This window comes from Brachycentrus maculatus, unplaced genomic scaffold (assembly GCF_059751285.1).
Source record: "Brachycentrus maculatus isolate JH-2025_06_01 unplaced genomic scaffold, ASM5975128v1 h1tg000054l, whole genome shotgun sequence".
Classification (NCBI taxonomy): Eukaryota; Metazoa; Arthropoda; class Insecta; order Trichoptera; family Brachycentridae; genus Brachycentrus; species Brachycentrus maculatus.
In genome coordinates, this window is record NW_028280808.1 from 710,117 (window position 1) to 726,981 (window position 16,865).

General features: G+C 30.5%; 1 protein-coding gene across 1 annotated transcript in view; it reads right to left on the bottom strand.

The window, feature by feature from the left end:
• Nucleotides 1-1,581: 1,581 nt before the first annotated feature.
• The window catches only part of LOC148311974 (dipeptidase 1-like), a 121,542-nt gene continuing 106,258 nt past the window's right edge, over nt 1,582-16,865 (bottom strand). The window contains exons 5-7 of the mRNA XM_088278030.1: nt 14,416-14,677; nt 7,971-8,046; nt 1,582-1,819 (exon numbers count right to left, since the gene is read on the bottom strand). Coding sequence (XP_088134156.1) covers nt 1,582-1,819; nt 7,971-8,046; nt 14,416-14,677 — 576 coding nt within the window. The remainder of the gene's footprint in view (nt 1,820-7,970; nt 8,047-14,415; nt 14,678-16,865) is intronic.

Consider the following 16,865-nt stretch of genomic DNA (forward strand, 5'->3'; position numbering starts at 1 on the left):
AAAGGTTTAGTGAAAATAAAATACAGATAGCGAAAAAAAATTGAAAACCCCCTATCCAAGCACAAAAACTCAGTTACTTATTTGGAGAGGCTCAGAGCAAATAAAATGATAAGATTGTATTAAGCAGAAACGTATAGAAGTTGTATTCAATTTTATAAATATGTAATCGTATTTAATAAAAATAAAAATAAAATAAAACTTAACTCTTGCGTTTATTCGAACCTGTATATTTTCAATGAATTACCAGATCATTCCAATGAACAAGGAAGATTTTTTGTGAAACTTCAATTATTGCCAATACATGAGTTTATGCTTTAAAAAATATGATGTAGACCATTTACTGCTATGAAAACAGTTTAGCATCAGCCAATGTCAAAAGATGTACGTATTTTTGCACAATTGTATCACTGGAAGTCTTTGGGTTTTGTTTCTCATGTATTTCTTTATCGAACAAATAATGGTAGTTTTTTACACACCACTCTTATCAGCCACTTTCAAGGGATCGCATCTTTGTCCAAGGAACTATCGAACAAAAGCTGGAATAATTCTTTAATCGTGCAACCTCTAGTAGTCCCGAAGTTTCCAATGGCTGGCATTAAAGAAAGTTTTCGACTTATAAAAAAACTGATTTTAGTGAAACAAAAGTTTCAGCAAAATATTTCTTTTCAAATTGATCGGGTGCTTTAAATAACATTTAAGTCATGGTTTTTAGAACAATATAAACCTGGGTTAAGAAGTTATTCGGATTACAACCACATACCCCTGTCAGAACCTTAAGGGACTCGTTCAAATTAGCAGTGCATAAGATATTCAAGCTTTAAGGATGCGATAGTCCCTAGTCATAACTGTTTCTTTGTTCTTTATGGGAATAACCCTCAAAGCCTCTAATATAAGAGGCTTATCTGCAGATAAGGATAGTAAGAATACGAAAAATTTTATTGAAAAATAATTCACAGAAAAATTTGAAATAAATAGTTTTTTTTTATTAATTCTGAATTAGTGGGAATCTAATCATTGGCGTCAGTTTTATGGTCAAGCGTATACCCATCTTTTCAATGTCGCTTGCATATTCCTGTTTTATTAATTACTATTTTTTCTCCATATATCATTTATTTTAATCATTCTTATCTTTGCATTAATCACCAGTATTAGAAAGAAAAAAAATATATTCCTAAATTGAAAAAAAAAACATGAGCCAAAGATTGATCACCTGTCATTTATGTAATTAATGAACAAAACAATACATTGACTATCGATGCGGTACCCTATGTACCATCGTTTACTAGAGAAACAGTAAAAGAAATGATCACAATACTAAATCAACTACCCATAATGCATATTTTCCTACTAAAAAATATACACAAAAGTCAAAAATTGAACTGGAAGTACGAAGGAGAAAATTATTTGATTCTTCGTAATAAATATTATAAAACAACGTTATATTTTCTTCTACATTATTTATTTTATTTGGCCAGTTGACAACTGGTCAAATAAAATAAAAGTGGAAAATCTACAAGTTTGTTGGTTTACTATAATTAAGATATCTCAGTACAAAACTCAAATCTTAGTCAAAATAATACTTTAGAACAAATCTTGACTAGTGCAGTTGTAGCCGAGCCCTGGCCAGGGCTGCATGCTCTCCTCGTAGGGCGGCACGCCCGCCCCCGCCTGCTCGTCCCTCACCCTTTCTACCTCTTCGAATACCCTGAGGAAGTTCAGTCCAGCCAGCTTCTTCAGCTCCTCGGTAGACCAACCCGCTGCCAGGAGCTCAGCGAACAAAAGGGGATAGGTAGACACGTCTTCCAACCCCTTCGGTGTACTGAAACAAATGAGAAAAAAAGCAATTAAAACTCATTGATGGAATATATTTGAACAGAAGCAACTTGTATTAACAGTAACAGTTGAAAAAAACGAGTATGATTACGTATGATCTTTTATAAGATGGACTGAGTTAATGGGTCTTATTTATCACTGTTTAATATAGCTAAGCTTTTAATGGAAATGAATAAAGGTATTTTGTACATCTAGTATCTGGCATCCCACAACACCATAACAAGTTTTGAATAAAACAATAAAATAGTATTAAAAAAAACTTTTTTCTTTAAGAAACAAAAGTTCTTTTTCTAGAAAATCCTAATGTTTTAATAAATATTTAAAATATGAAGTATTTTCGTAACTATATGGTATTTTTTAATGTGTTTTGATGGCTTTGTGACCCTTTGTGACCCGAGCTTAATTAGCCAAATACGACAAATTTGACTAGGCAATCTGACGCTGTACCCAAAGAAAAGTTAACATTAAGCTTAACTTTTTTTAAACTTTATAAAATAAAACAACTTTTTTTAACCACTTTTTTTTATTGGTACACTTCTTCTTTAACCGGTTTCGACAAAAACCTTGTCATCATCAGGGGTTATGTACTAATTCTAAAACATTGAAATACTCATAGTTAGGTGAGTGGACGGGTTAAACCCTCCCCTTGAGTTTATAAAATGTGCCACAAAGTATCTGCGAAAAACATTCAAGAATTTTTTTATTTTATTTTATGTTCGTGAATAATCAATGCTTTATATAATATCACAACAAAGTGCCTTCAAGGTATTATTTTATGAAAATTTCGGTTTGTAAATTTACCCGGAATCATTTTATTTTTTTATAATTATTCATACGTAAGAATAAAGACAAAAAAGCTCCTTAATTGCCAATTTTTGGTTTAAATTTTTCATTATAAAAGGTCGCTGGCGTGTATTCAAATACAAATCTAAAAGCATATGTTATCAAATGTGAAAAGTAATTTAGCATACGAGCGGTATTCATTTTTCATTCTAGTCGAGAAAAGCCCAAAGCAGTTTTATATACACGAGGGATAAATTAACTACAAAGCGTTTGCTGATTAGAGAAATTGTTAGCAATAAACCAGCCAATCTGCATATTAATTACATATACACATATATGGTATGGTACAAAACAAACAACACAGCTTCAATTAGCAAAACATTTCATAAAATGCACCTAGGGCATTTGCGCGGAAACATTTCTGTGTACAATTCACGAAAGAGTAATCTAATTTTTCTCTCCGCCTCGTGTACGGATGTTAAAAGTGTTATCCAGAGAGAAACTTTTTGGAAAACAGATTCTTACTTATCGAAAACTTCGGGTAAAATCAAAAGTTTTATAAACTGATTTTATTTCTCTCCAATGGCATTTTTTAACTTAATTGTCTGTTTCATCGTTGCTGTTAGCTTGCTTTAAAATAAATAATTTTAATTTCCTTATCTGTATACAAAGTGACGACAGCTTATTTCAACGTGTGCTAAACATTTAGCTGAAACTGTTTTCTGTCTTTTTCACACGAATCATTTAGTTTTTTTTTTAAAGTAAAACATTGATGACGATACAGAATTATTTTCATGAAGATATAAACTATGAATCTTATTTAACATAAATTCATGTACTCCTGGAAACTATCACCATTTCTTACTACCTTTTTTTAACCCTCACAAGACATAAATCCACTATTCTTGTCATTATAATACACCTGTATTGATTATTTTATTAAAATTTAACAATTGAATATACCACTTTAATGAGTTTTATTTATATATACGACTAGTTTCGAAAACTTACAAATGTTTTCATCTTCTATTTTCAGGTTTAATTTGTACCAGAAGATGAAAACATCTGTAAGTTTACGAAACTAGTCGTATATATAAATAGAACTCATTAAAGTGGTGTATTCAAGTGTTTAATTTTAATAAAATAATCAGCATTCCACAAAGTTAATGCCGAGTTGATAAATAATACTCCTGTATTGCATCAATTTAAAAAATATATATATTCTTTTCGATTGTTAGATAAAATTTTGACAGATAGTGCTGCCAGCTAATTGACAGTTATACACATATGATGGACTCCGAAATATACGAGACTGAACGAGGGTTTGAACAGTTGTGTCGCTATTTAAGCTGTCCAAGACAAGGACACAACCTCTTAAGTGATAATCGATGTCAGAGGAATCTGACATGATACATGAAGAAGAAAAAATATTTAAAATAGACGCCCATACAATATACGAGAGTACGTGTTACTGTAAAATTTACGACATCGTAAAAATATTCATTGCATTTCTCGTTCGCTTTTTACGCTCGACAAATGTAAATAAAAAATCTTTTCATTTTATTTTTCATCCTAGATTCACGACACACGTGCCAATTACGCTTGTTCTGTTTGAAACAAAATCCAATTTTCCAAGAAAATTACTTCTGATGGTGATCTTCTCTTGGATATCAAAATAAACTTGAATTATTCTGAGTATTATGGAAATCGTCTCATTGGGTAAATGTTAGTAAAATAGACCACTTAGCGAAGTAACGTTGGTTATTAATTATCCGTTGGAGAGGTTTTTCGTGGGCGAGGGGCGGTTAAGATTGTACGAAGACGAGAATAAGACTCTCCTAATGTAGGGATAATTTATCAGATTGACCAAAAAACCTTAAGTCTTTGAAAAGTAAGTCTTAAGTCTTAAGAAACCATTTTTTTGCAAAACACCTCATTAATATTATTATCATTAATCTCCTGGAATTGCATACTAAAGCTTACTATGGTGGATCTTCATTTTTTAAACAATAATAAATATGCAGTTTTTTTATATCAACTCATTAATGACTATACATTATACGCAAATAATAATATTGCTACAATTTAATAACTGACAATGACAAAATAGTATTTTTGTTGTCTACGGTGATGTAGGTTGTAGGTTGACTTTTAGGTTAAAATACTATTATTAATACGTCAATAATCCCATATTTCAATGTTTCAGACGAAGGAAAAAAATATTGAGAAATTCATGGGTTAACCTTTTGTTATTCCCTAAATAATTACTGATAATTTTTTTTTTTTCAAAATTACATAGTTCTTTCAACAAAATGTACCCGGCCACGGATTACTGTGACTGATTCTGGTCAAATAGAAATAAAATAAAATAGAAACACATTTCTAATGTTTTATTTCACAATTACGCTTCTCGCAATTACTACAACAATGCAAGTGACACCAGCTGTCAGAAAGTACGCTATCCACCATGAGCAATGTTTAGTATAGCATGTGTTGTTTTTGCGTTCAAAAGATGTCACTGCCATTGCGGTCAAAAAACTTTTTTAAAACAAAGCATGTTTTTACCAGTGACACAAAAAGGTGCGAATTCGAAAATAAGGTTGTGCCAAAATTTCAAAGTAATCGGGAAAAATGTAGGAGATTTAAGATTTTGAACAAATAAACACTTTCATTTTATCAAACGTATTTCGCAGAATTATATCCGAGTGGGTACCCTAACTTTGCTGAAATATATCGCGTGGATAACACGCAAAAAAGCTTCATTTCTGTCGTACCCGATATTAAAAAATCTAATTAGCGACATTTTAATTTGGGTAGTAAAATGTTAAAATTAAACGAGTTTCATGACATCTTAGAATGGGGTAACACCCCCTAATTTAATCCGTAACCTCTTTATATTGCTACCCTGTTTGTTAGTTCAACCGCAGAGCAGTCATAAACCCGAAGGTTTATATATTGCGTAATCTGGAAGATTAACTCGCCTTTAAAAACATGTTAGCTTTAAGAAGGACGTTTTAATTGCATTTCTCCCTCATTAGGGGTAGTAAAGCATAGAACGTTTCAGTTATTAAATTAAGTTCGTCTTATTCGTTTAGTTAAAATTAAATTTCAAAATGCAATATGCGTGTAGTTTTTTTAAAACACACATCGCTCACTCCTTTCAAGAACGTCATAAATCAAAAAACTTGATTTTTCAGGAGAACGTTTTTAAAGTTACTAGTTTATTTTTAAAAAAATAATCAAACAATACCTTTTCTTCAAAATGCAAAAACAACACTTTCTGCCCTGTAGCGGGTAAATATTAGGCTAAAAATATGCCGCTTTTTCTGGGATACAGTAAATTTTCTGGGCATCCCGAAAATATGCACAACTGAAAATTGACGATTTTTGATTTGTGACGTTCTTGAAAGGAGTGAGCTACATTTACCTGGATGGGAAATTCAATATCAAAATTTCATGCAAAACATTTAATTTTGTATAAGATATTATTTACACTTGGCCACGCGTTGCTGTAGCTCAGTCTAATTAAAAAGAAAAGAAAGAAAAAAGAATACAGGCACTTTTTTGTGTAAAATTTCGACATGTTTGTTTTTCAAACACTTATCCGTACTCCAATGGTGCGTAGGGTACAGCATCGTATATACACAGTATAATCTTGATCGCTAACACATGAAAGAAAGGTGATCAGCCCTCCGCTTCGGGTACCAGTCCAGGGTAATATTGAATAAATATTAGAGTGAAAAAATCACTTATATTTATTTGACCCTCCCTGGGAATCGAACCCGGAACCTCCAGAACGGTAGCCGAGCGTACTTACCATTACAATACGGAGGCGGACATGCTTGTTAACCCATGAAAATATTAAAAATCTTTTAAATAACAGAGTAATCGAAAATATTGAAAATACCAAGTGACAGCAGGTGTCAAAAATCACGCTCTCCGTTATGAATAATGTTTAGTGCTGCTTGTGTTGATATTAAGATCAACAGAGGGCGTTGCTACTGCGGTAAATAAAAACATTTTTTCGTCTGTTACAGGTAAATATACAAGTCACAGGAGTAAAATTTGAAAGGAATTCGGGAGTTCCTTGAGGCGATTTATAATTTTGTCAAATGTAGGTACACTTAAAATTATTTAAACAGATGAGTAAAAACGTCTTTGAAAACATTGAATTTAGATGAAAATTACCGGAAATCAACTAATTTTACTAAAAACGTCTGTTTCATATGCGGGACCTATTCACAAACTGAAACAATGCAAAAAATAAGATCTTTTTTTTGTGGAAAGTCCGTTGAAAAGTGAATAGAGCGTTGTACAAGAGATGTGGGAGTATTCTTGAGGAGGGGGGAATTGCTTTATGAGAAGTGATATTACTTTCTGCAATTAGAGTCCATTGTTGTCCCTAATGATTCCTGTTTAATTTAGTTCTCCGCGTGAGTTGGACCATTGCGGTATCCTTCAGGACTCTAGTGGAAGTTTATTATTCCGTCTACGAGATGTAACAATAACGCAAATTACAAAATAATTTAAAAAATAACATTCAAATCTAATATTTAAAAAAATCTGTTTCCTAATTAAGTTGTGCTTACATGATTTTTATTTATATTTCAAAATATGCTAAAAAAGAAAAAAAAAAATAAATCTCAAAATAGATGAAAAAGAATAATAGTTAATTTTACAGTGTATAAAGCGATCGTTTAAGCCGGCCTATGGCAGGTCGTAGCGCTCTGTAAATACCGAGACTTCCATATTCTACTTCATCATTTTAAAATGGCAAAAAAACTGTTTTTAAATGTTTAAGCTAAATTTGTCATATCAGCATATGCATATGAGAATATTTTTATGGCAGCTGAATTAGCAGAATATAATGGAGTGCTAGTACCAATATCGATGTAAGGAAGTGAAACGTAGAATTGAAAAATAAGCCGGAAGCTTGTAGAAAACGATACCTTTGGTCAAATGGAATGAAAAATATTAATAAGGCTCTTTAAAGTTTTTGAACGTGTGGAGTGAATGATTGATGAGAATATGACTAAGAAAGATTATTTGGTAAATATAAATGAAAGGACACAACTCTAAAATTTACAATTAGCTTTACAAACGGTGTCTGAAAATTATGCGGAATGCATCGAAACACGTGTCACAACAGATTTAAAGAAATATGTAGAAGTATTTACAAAGTAAAACTTAGATTAAAAATTTATATAAAATTAGACAGTTAACGATAGCAATCTACAATTGAAATACATATTTTTCTATCTAATTTATTCTTCGGATTAATGTACGCGTTATTTGTATGTAGGTACGTTATTTTTTGTACGGCGCGTCGGTCCATAATACAGTGGTGTACTCACAAATTGATTCCGTCGTATCCCGCCCCGAGGCCGACGCTCTCGATGCCAGCTACATCCCTGATGTGATTGATGTGTGCTGCAGCCGGAACATGAAAACATAAACAAACGTCAAAAATTAGGCGGGAAATGGAAAAACAAGCAAACGTCGCAATTGGCGCCAAACGGTAGTTGTTTATAATCCACGTGATTAACGCTCCGGGAATATGTAATGAGTTGAACAAGTAGTATACATCACACGGATTGCCATAAAGTGAGTCGTAAAATTTTGTATTCATTCAACTATGAATATTGTAGCATTATTTACCAGTGTACAATTTGATGGAGTGCTGTGATGATTGCCTAGGTGGGTTTAAAAGTTTTATAACAACTAGCAATAACACACTTGTGAATTTGTGTACAATAATTTCCATTAATACTGTGATTCAAACGAGAGCCAAAGTTGACACAATCTGTGTATGAATATCGTAGGGAAAATGTGGGATGTAGTTTTTTTTGCTGTTGCATAAATGTGGCCTACACAGGTGCCTATTCGGTAGCTGTTACTTTTTCAGTTACTCGATTGGAATGACTTTCGTTACTTTTTCTGTTTTTTTTTAAAGTCGAATTGGCGAGATAGAAATACCCGATACGCAATCGAATTTTCGCACTGATAAGCATTGAATAAATAACCGATTCCTAAAACCGAATAATATAAAGATTTAATTGCTCTGAGAGTGGTTTATAAAGTAAGATATTTATCAGTATTTGAAACAAGAAATTGTTAGATGTGTGATTTTCCATTAAAAATTTATAAAATAACCTTAACATTAAAATCGTTATAAAGTGATTTTATAAAAACGCAATTTTTTTGAGTTACATTTTTTATAAATAAAATTGACGTTTTTCATTTGAGTTTTAATTAGTAAAAACTATTTTTTTTGAAAATCTATTATGATACGTATTTCGATGCATTCTGCATCATTTTTAAACACCGTACGGTGTTTGAATATGATCCAGAATGCATCAAAACATGTGTCACAAAAGATTTTTAGAAAAAGTTTTACTTACTGAGTAAAATTAAATTAAAAATGAATTAATTTTACCACAAAGTGATTGCCGAATCAATTTGAAAATAATATATATATTTTTTAAAGAGACGTATTTGTGTTTTAATTATTTGAAAAAACACTGGGTTCGTAAATAAATAGTGGGTTCGAGCCGGGAAAGCCTGATTTAAGAGTCCGCGACACTAACTACGGGACCACATGTCTCCAAATATCCAATAATCCACTAAAACAATCCAGATTTATGTTAAATTGGTAGTGATTTTGATTGTTTACATTTATTTTATTCAATTAAATAGCAAGCGAGTAAAAAAATTGCTTTTCAAATATTTTTCACGCCTTTTATTAGTTTAGGTAATATCTCCAAGTATTATTTTTAAGCCGTCATTCCCAAACAGATGCCATAAAAACGAATACTGAAGAAGAAAATAGAAAGCAAAAGAATGGTTTCAAATATAATGGAAACTTTATCTAAACACACAATAAATGTTCATTGGAATATAGTTGAATGATAATATTTTGTAAGCTGACCTCACCAACACGTACAATGCTTATCTGGGCTATTTTCCTGTTCCGCGTATCACTAAGGATCCAGCAAATCCTGAAGGGGTGTTATTGTTACAGTGTGTGTTCACCCTTTTGTATTTCTCTTGGTGTGATCTTAGAGATTACTATAAAAGCTGCCTGAATCCGGCAGGTGCTCACGTCAACTCGTCACTAACAAATTTAACTCCACGACTATCTTGCGTTTGTGATATATTTCATTTAAGACTAACTTTTGCTCAGTCTGATTAAAAAAATTAAAAAAATAAATAAGAAAGAACTTTGATGAATGTGAAATTTCACAATATTTATAAAACAATGAAATTATTTAAAAAAAAAAAAACAATAAAATAACAATACAATCGATAAATGTTACAGCTGCAGTTAAGAAGCACGCTGTCCCCCATGAAAAATGCCTATTGTCATTATTACTATCATTAACTATCGTTCCTGTTTCGCAGGCGGCGCTGGCATTGCTACCTACAAGAAGAAATTAAAAAAAAAAAAAAACTAGTTTTACCTGTCCGAAGTAAGAATACCTATCACAGGTATAAAGAAAAAATACGCACGTAATCGAATGCTCCGTTGTTAAAATTTCAAAAAAAATAAGTTTATAACTCAAGGAGATTCAATACTTTAAACAAAAGAAAATTTACATATACGCATATAAATATTTACAAACATACGCGTATTCAAATCCAACGTATTGTTAAATTTCAAAGCAATTGGTGAATAAATTTAAGAGATATAATATTTCGAAGAAATTCACATTCACATTTTTATATGACTAAATAGTCTAAATTAGCAAGTAATGAACCTTTTTCAAAAATATTAATTAAAATAACTAAACCCATAAGAAAATTACAAGAAATTTGAGTTTATTTTTTTATGATGCTTTTTAATGCCTCATAAAATTTTATGAATTATTTAATACGATGTTCGTACAAAGCAGTGAATCAGATAAAATCTTTTTAAAATATCGGATTAAAATTATTTCCCAGATAAGTGATTCCCCCATTTTTTAGGACCAATTTCACAAACCAAGGTCAGTTCCGCTAAATTATTATTCATTTCATTTATTTTATTTACCCGTATTTTAGTGAAATAAAATACTGAGGCGCTAAAATCCCAAAGGTAAAAGCTTCATACGTACATATAATATGCCTCAGGGGTTACTTAACGTCACGATGTGTTCTATGAAGCTCTTCAATTCTAGAGACCACTTTAGGTCGTATCACGAGGGAGATTTAACGTCTGGTTTGCAGCTTTCACAGAAATAGAATAGGAAATAGTACGATTCGAAAAAGCTTTACACATCATGTTCCGTTGGAAAAAAAAACATCAAGTTTCTCTTTTTGTAATATGCATATTTTAACTAATTTAAAATAAATCTATACCAACAAATCGTTTAATTTTTATTTTGCATATACAAATGACAACAGTGAATATTCCTTGTTTAAGCGGTCAATATCTTTTCTCCGTTTTTTGTTTTTTATTGTATTTTATTTTAGAATTTTAAGTATGAATCTAAAAATAATAGTTGAGATAAGCAACTTTCAGATATTATATTTAGCCATTCAAACAAAGTTTGAACTCGAACGAATAAGTCACGTTTTTATTACACGTGAGTAACATTTTCTTGTAATCAAAAAAATTGAACATTTTGAATTTCAAGGACCTTATCCATTGATTTAGGATTAAATTTGCAAAATAACATAATGATTTAAATATAAAATGAGACACTTGTATCAAACTAGGTAATTGAATGTTTATTATATTTATACTAAAAGACGATAGTTTATTTAAACATATGCATCTATGTATTAAGCTAAAACTATTATATTTTGCTACGTTTTTCACACGGGGTTTTTATAGTCTTTTTAACATTTATTTATTTACTTGCATTTATCTTGTGAAATAATATGATGATAAAAGTATAAAAGTTTATTAAAGTAGACACAACTAGTTTTGAGAACTACAGATGTTCTCATCAGTAAGTAAAATACAAATTGTTGTTGAAGGACCTTATAAATATCTTTATCACCGTTTTGTTTAAATATGGTATAATGCGTCGAATTTATTTTTTTATTTAATCACACACGCATAATTTTCTAACTAATTTTATTATTTTTGCACGAATAAAATAAGGAAAAATGGTTGATTATATCATCCGAGAACTTTCTAGCTTGTGGCTTTTTTAAGTCTTTCCAGCACCACTTGTCACTCTAGGGGCAGAAGACAATAACCCTCCGAAAGACCAAATTCCCTACCGCAGCGGTTCTCAATTAATGGGTAGCCAAATTGTCTAAAAAGCTAACGAGGACTTTCATTTTGGTGTTTTTATTTTGCGGAAAGCTCTAAAATAGGCGTAAGTAATATCTCATTGTGAACAACGAATAATTGTTCCTTGAATGTTTTTCGCAGATACTTTGTGGCACATTTTGTAAACTTTACTTGCATTTAAAGTTGTTTTTTTATAAAGTTAAACAAATAATTGATTGTCATTAAATGGATATTAAGAAGTCTGGGGTAACGAACTGTCCTCAACTAGTTTTGGTGATTATTGGATACACTGTTTAAACCCACAACTAACAAGTCAAAGTACTTGAGGTCACTACGAACTATTTCACATATAAGAAACGCCTAATAAACAATAAAAAAAAATGGTACAAATTAATTATGAAACAATGAATAAATGATTTGTTGTGTTATCAAAAGACATATAACTTCAAAGCACAATATAATTGGCTAGCTTAATTTTTTTTAAAAAAACTCGAAATCAATTGCAAACTCAACAGGATTCGTGATTTAAATTCTTAATTTCTTCTCAAAATTTTTAATTATTTTTTGACATGAAATTAACGTAAATCGCATAACCAATTTATTTTGGTTTTTGTAATCATTTATTTATTTATTACATAAAATCTGGGGTTACACTACAAGTAAGTAACCACCCCACACATCAAACCTTAAAATTTGATCTTTTTTACCTATATACCAATATATATATTTTTTGTGTATAATTGTTTGATATATTATGTTTTAATAATATAATATATGGATCCAAATTTTCAAAAAAGACATGTGGTGAAAAATACAGTTTGGGAAAACCTGCTCTAGCATTTCGAATACAAAGAAGAGAAAACAATTCATCATAACAGAAGAGATTTTATTAAAGGAAGCCCGGAAATCCTTTATTTCAGATGCTTGTCTGGAGATAGGATACTCTCTAAAGATAGAAAAAGTATATATGAAAAATACATCGCAAACACCTAGACCAATTGAAAATAAATATTGAGATTTGCAAAAGGCACCATTGTGCTGCTATGCCTGTTTTACAATCGATCGTCTACTATATACTATAGTGCCTGTCATGTTACATTACAAACCTTATAAATCAAAGAAACTTATCAAAAACAAAGAAAAAAATTGAGAACTAAACTAAAAATAGACTTACTAATAATAATATGGTAGAGGCGAAAATTGTTTGCAAAGACAGAGTGGTGTGGCGTTCTATTCTCATTAACTACTTCTACGGGGTAGCGGCGTGATGGTTAGTTAGTAAGTTAATTAACATTTGAATCATTTCATTATAAGGGTTTTTTTATTAATTCCATATATTTTTATTCCATTTTTTTAATTATTAATTCAATATTTTAGACACTGTTTAACCAACAATTTTTTTTTGTATTTGTCGATTTGAAATAAATATAAAAAATAAACATAAAATAAATATGATAAATGAAAAAAATGGGAAAGTTTTATTTCAAATTATTTTTAAGATTTCAAGCAATAAAAATATGGAGTAAATAGCTCTTATAATACTCGCTAAAAGTCGTTATCAAATTAAATAAATAAATGGGGAATTTGAATCCCCTAGGACTTCAATCGGCTGGGTTTAATAAGGTTTTGAATGGATGGCTCCGAATGGAAACCAAGAGATTCTATACCGGATCTAGGAATGTGGTTAGAGCTTTTAGAGATATTATTTTTTGACATCTCATCAAAGATGAAGAAGAATATAAAAGTCTGGGCATTTACGGGGTTGACGACCGTCATAGGCTGGTTTAAGTGATCACTTTACACATGTGTAACATTCACCAATTCTACCCATTATTGACAACCACCCTACTCAAAATCTTGAAGGTTCTATATATATGAACCAATTCAGAAACCTTGCTCTTGAATCACTAGAACTTCACTAGAGACATCTATTGGTGAGATGTAAAGAAGCTTTTATCAAGCAGAAACTCTTATATTAGTATGTGAGGTCCGAATCATGTGTGTAATTGTAATCCATCATGTGTGTGGTTGTAATCCAGGATTCGGACCTCACATACTAATATAAGAGCTTCTGCTTAGTAAAAAACTTCTTTAAATCTCACCAATAGATGTCTCTAGTGAAATTCTAGTGATTCAAGTACAAGGTTTCTATATTGGTTCATATACATATATATATATTTATATATATATATATATATATATATATATATATATATATATATATATATATATATATATATATATATGTATATATATATATATATATATATATGTATATATATATATATGTATATATATATATAGAACTTCCAAGAAATTGAGTGGGGTGGTTGTCAATAATGGGTAGAATTGGTGAATGTTACACAACCAGTCTATGACGGTCGTCAGCCCCGTAAATGCCCAGACTTCCATATTCTTCTTCATCTTTGATGAGATGTCAAAAAAATAATATGAAAATAACTCATGTAAATGGAAATAATCCAGATTTTGTGAACAAGTATTTGGACACACTCAAAATGTTGCTTTTAGAGATGTTTGATCTAATTTGGAGACATCTATAATTTTAAATATGTCACCTATGGCATCCGCCACCCCCGCCGTGTTCCTGCAGGCCAGGAACTGCGAGTAGAAGTTGACCATGACGAGCCCCCTGTTGGCGGCCACCATCCTGAGGATCTCGTCAGGCACGTTCCGGGAGGAGTTGCAGAGGGCGCGCGCCGAGGAGTGCGAGAACAGGACCGGCGCGGCCGTCACGTTGAGGGCGGCCCGCATCGTGCTCTGCGACACGTGGGACAGGTCCACCATCATACCGAGACGGTTCATCTCCTTGATTATCAACTGCAACAAAAACAAATAATCATTTTTAAAAAAATACTTTTATTATTCACCTCTAGATGAAAATATCTGTCATAAATTAAACCCTGAAGAGGGCAACAGGTTGTTGCCGAAACTGTTGGTTAATAAAAATGTGAGTGAATAAAAAAACAGTATTTTTATTTCTGAAAATAATATATCAATATGATCCACAAAGTTGATGCTTTCAATATTCAAAACAGAAAACATCTGTAGTTTTCAAAACTGGTCGTGTGTAATGAAATAAAATTCATTTAATGGTATTTAACAAGCATTTTTTTTAAATAATTAAAAGACAACAACTAAATCCTTTTTTTAATATATGAACGTCAATTATTTTAAATTAAAATAAATATAAATACGTGCATAAAAAATGTATACGTATAAATTTTTGAGGTTTCAACATAGATAAAGAAGAATACGGAGGATTGGGTATTTACAAGGCTTATGATCTGTTATAGACTAGAAAGATTTATTTTCAATTATTAGCAATAACTATTAACTTCCTTATCTATTCTACCTGCAGACAAGTCTTTAAAAGTAGAGGCTTGGCAGGTTATTCCTTTAAAAAATACAAATAATGTGATGATTCTACATGAAAAAAAAAGTTTAAAAAATAATTTATATCTCAACACAGATGAAGAATATAGATATCTGGGTATTTACAGAGCTTATGACCTGTCATAGGCTGGTTAAGTGATCACTGTACACACGTGTAACATTTACTATTCTACCTATGATTGACAACCACGCTTCTCAAAATTTTGGTTCTCCTACATGTATTTGAAATCTCATGTCGCTTTACATTGACACCCAAGCCATCTATGTATGGTTGGATTGGGACAGTTTTTATTTAGCTAAACCCTTTTATTTGGGTGTACCCAAAATAAAAACTGAATATTTTTTACATACTGGAAAATGCCTGATTTTTTTTTTTTCATTTTATGGAGCTTTTAATTTAACAAGTTATTATTACAACATTTTGAGTTTGTCCTAATATTTGGTCATAAATCTAGGTGTTCTCAACTTAATTGTTATTTTTACATTTTTTTTGCATCTTAACATAGATGAAGAAGACTATTGAAGAATAAACAAGATTAAAATTTTAAGAATATACAATAGAAGAATATAGAATATAGAACTTTATATTATTTGAGGATAAACGATAAAATCTACAGACATTCGGTCAAAACAATAAAAGAATTAAGAAACCGTAAAATATTCATTTGGAATTTTAAGAATATTATAAAATTAAGTCCATGGCACTGAAATACACTGAAAATATTAATCCGCAGACAAAAAAAAACTTTTCGAAGTTAATTGTAATGGAAAAACAATAATTTACTCAGAGAATGTAATCTCCCTTCTGCTTTTTTTTTCGTTTCACGAACCTTTTTATCTATCTACCTATTAAGGGTGGAAACGTCAGCTAAAAAAGAATATAAAGTTTTTCTGCCATGAACATTTCAATCAGGCTTTTTCATGACCATTTTTATTATTCTTTTCATATTACTCATAAAATTTCTTTGTCAATTTTTGTTTTCGAAAAAATAATCCGAATGAAAAAATAGTTGAGCTTTAATATATTCCAAAGAGCTCTTTAAAATTGTAAAAGTTTATTTTTGGATTTTGTTTACTATTTCTGTCGCGATAGTGCAACGGCGCATTTATTTTCTTTAAGAAAAGACTTGAGTTTTCAAGTTTGTTAAAAAATACGTTAAAAGTATTTTTAAATTTTATTTTTCCTTTTTTATATAAAAAAAAAATCGGATGTTATTTTCAGATTTTTTAACGTATTTTTTTTTAAACTGTTGAAAAAAATTATTGAAATTTTCTTTTTATTTTATCTAAATATTCTCGTGTATCTTACTTTTATGTATTCCACAGTTTTTAACAATATTTAAAATTATATTTTGTTTTCATCATTGTTTTATTCTTCGTACCTAATAATCAACATAAAAAATCGCAAATTAAAGCAATAAATACTTTTACAATTTTTACATCTTTTTCAACCAACCCTAAAATTAATACATGTTGAGGTCATCTAAATATTTTTTTTTTCTTCGTGGTTCAAGTAATATGCATAAACATTCTTCATCGAACCTTGTAGCGCACTAAATGGTGTATAGGGTACTGCTTAGTTTAGAAACAGTGTTCTCTTAATTAATTTTAA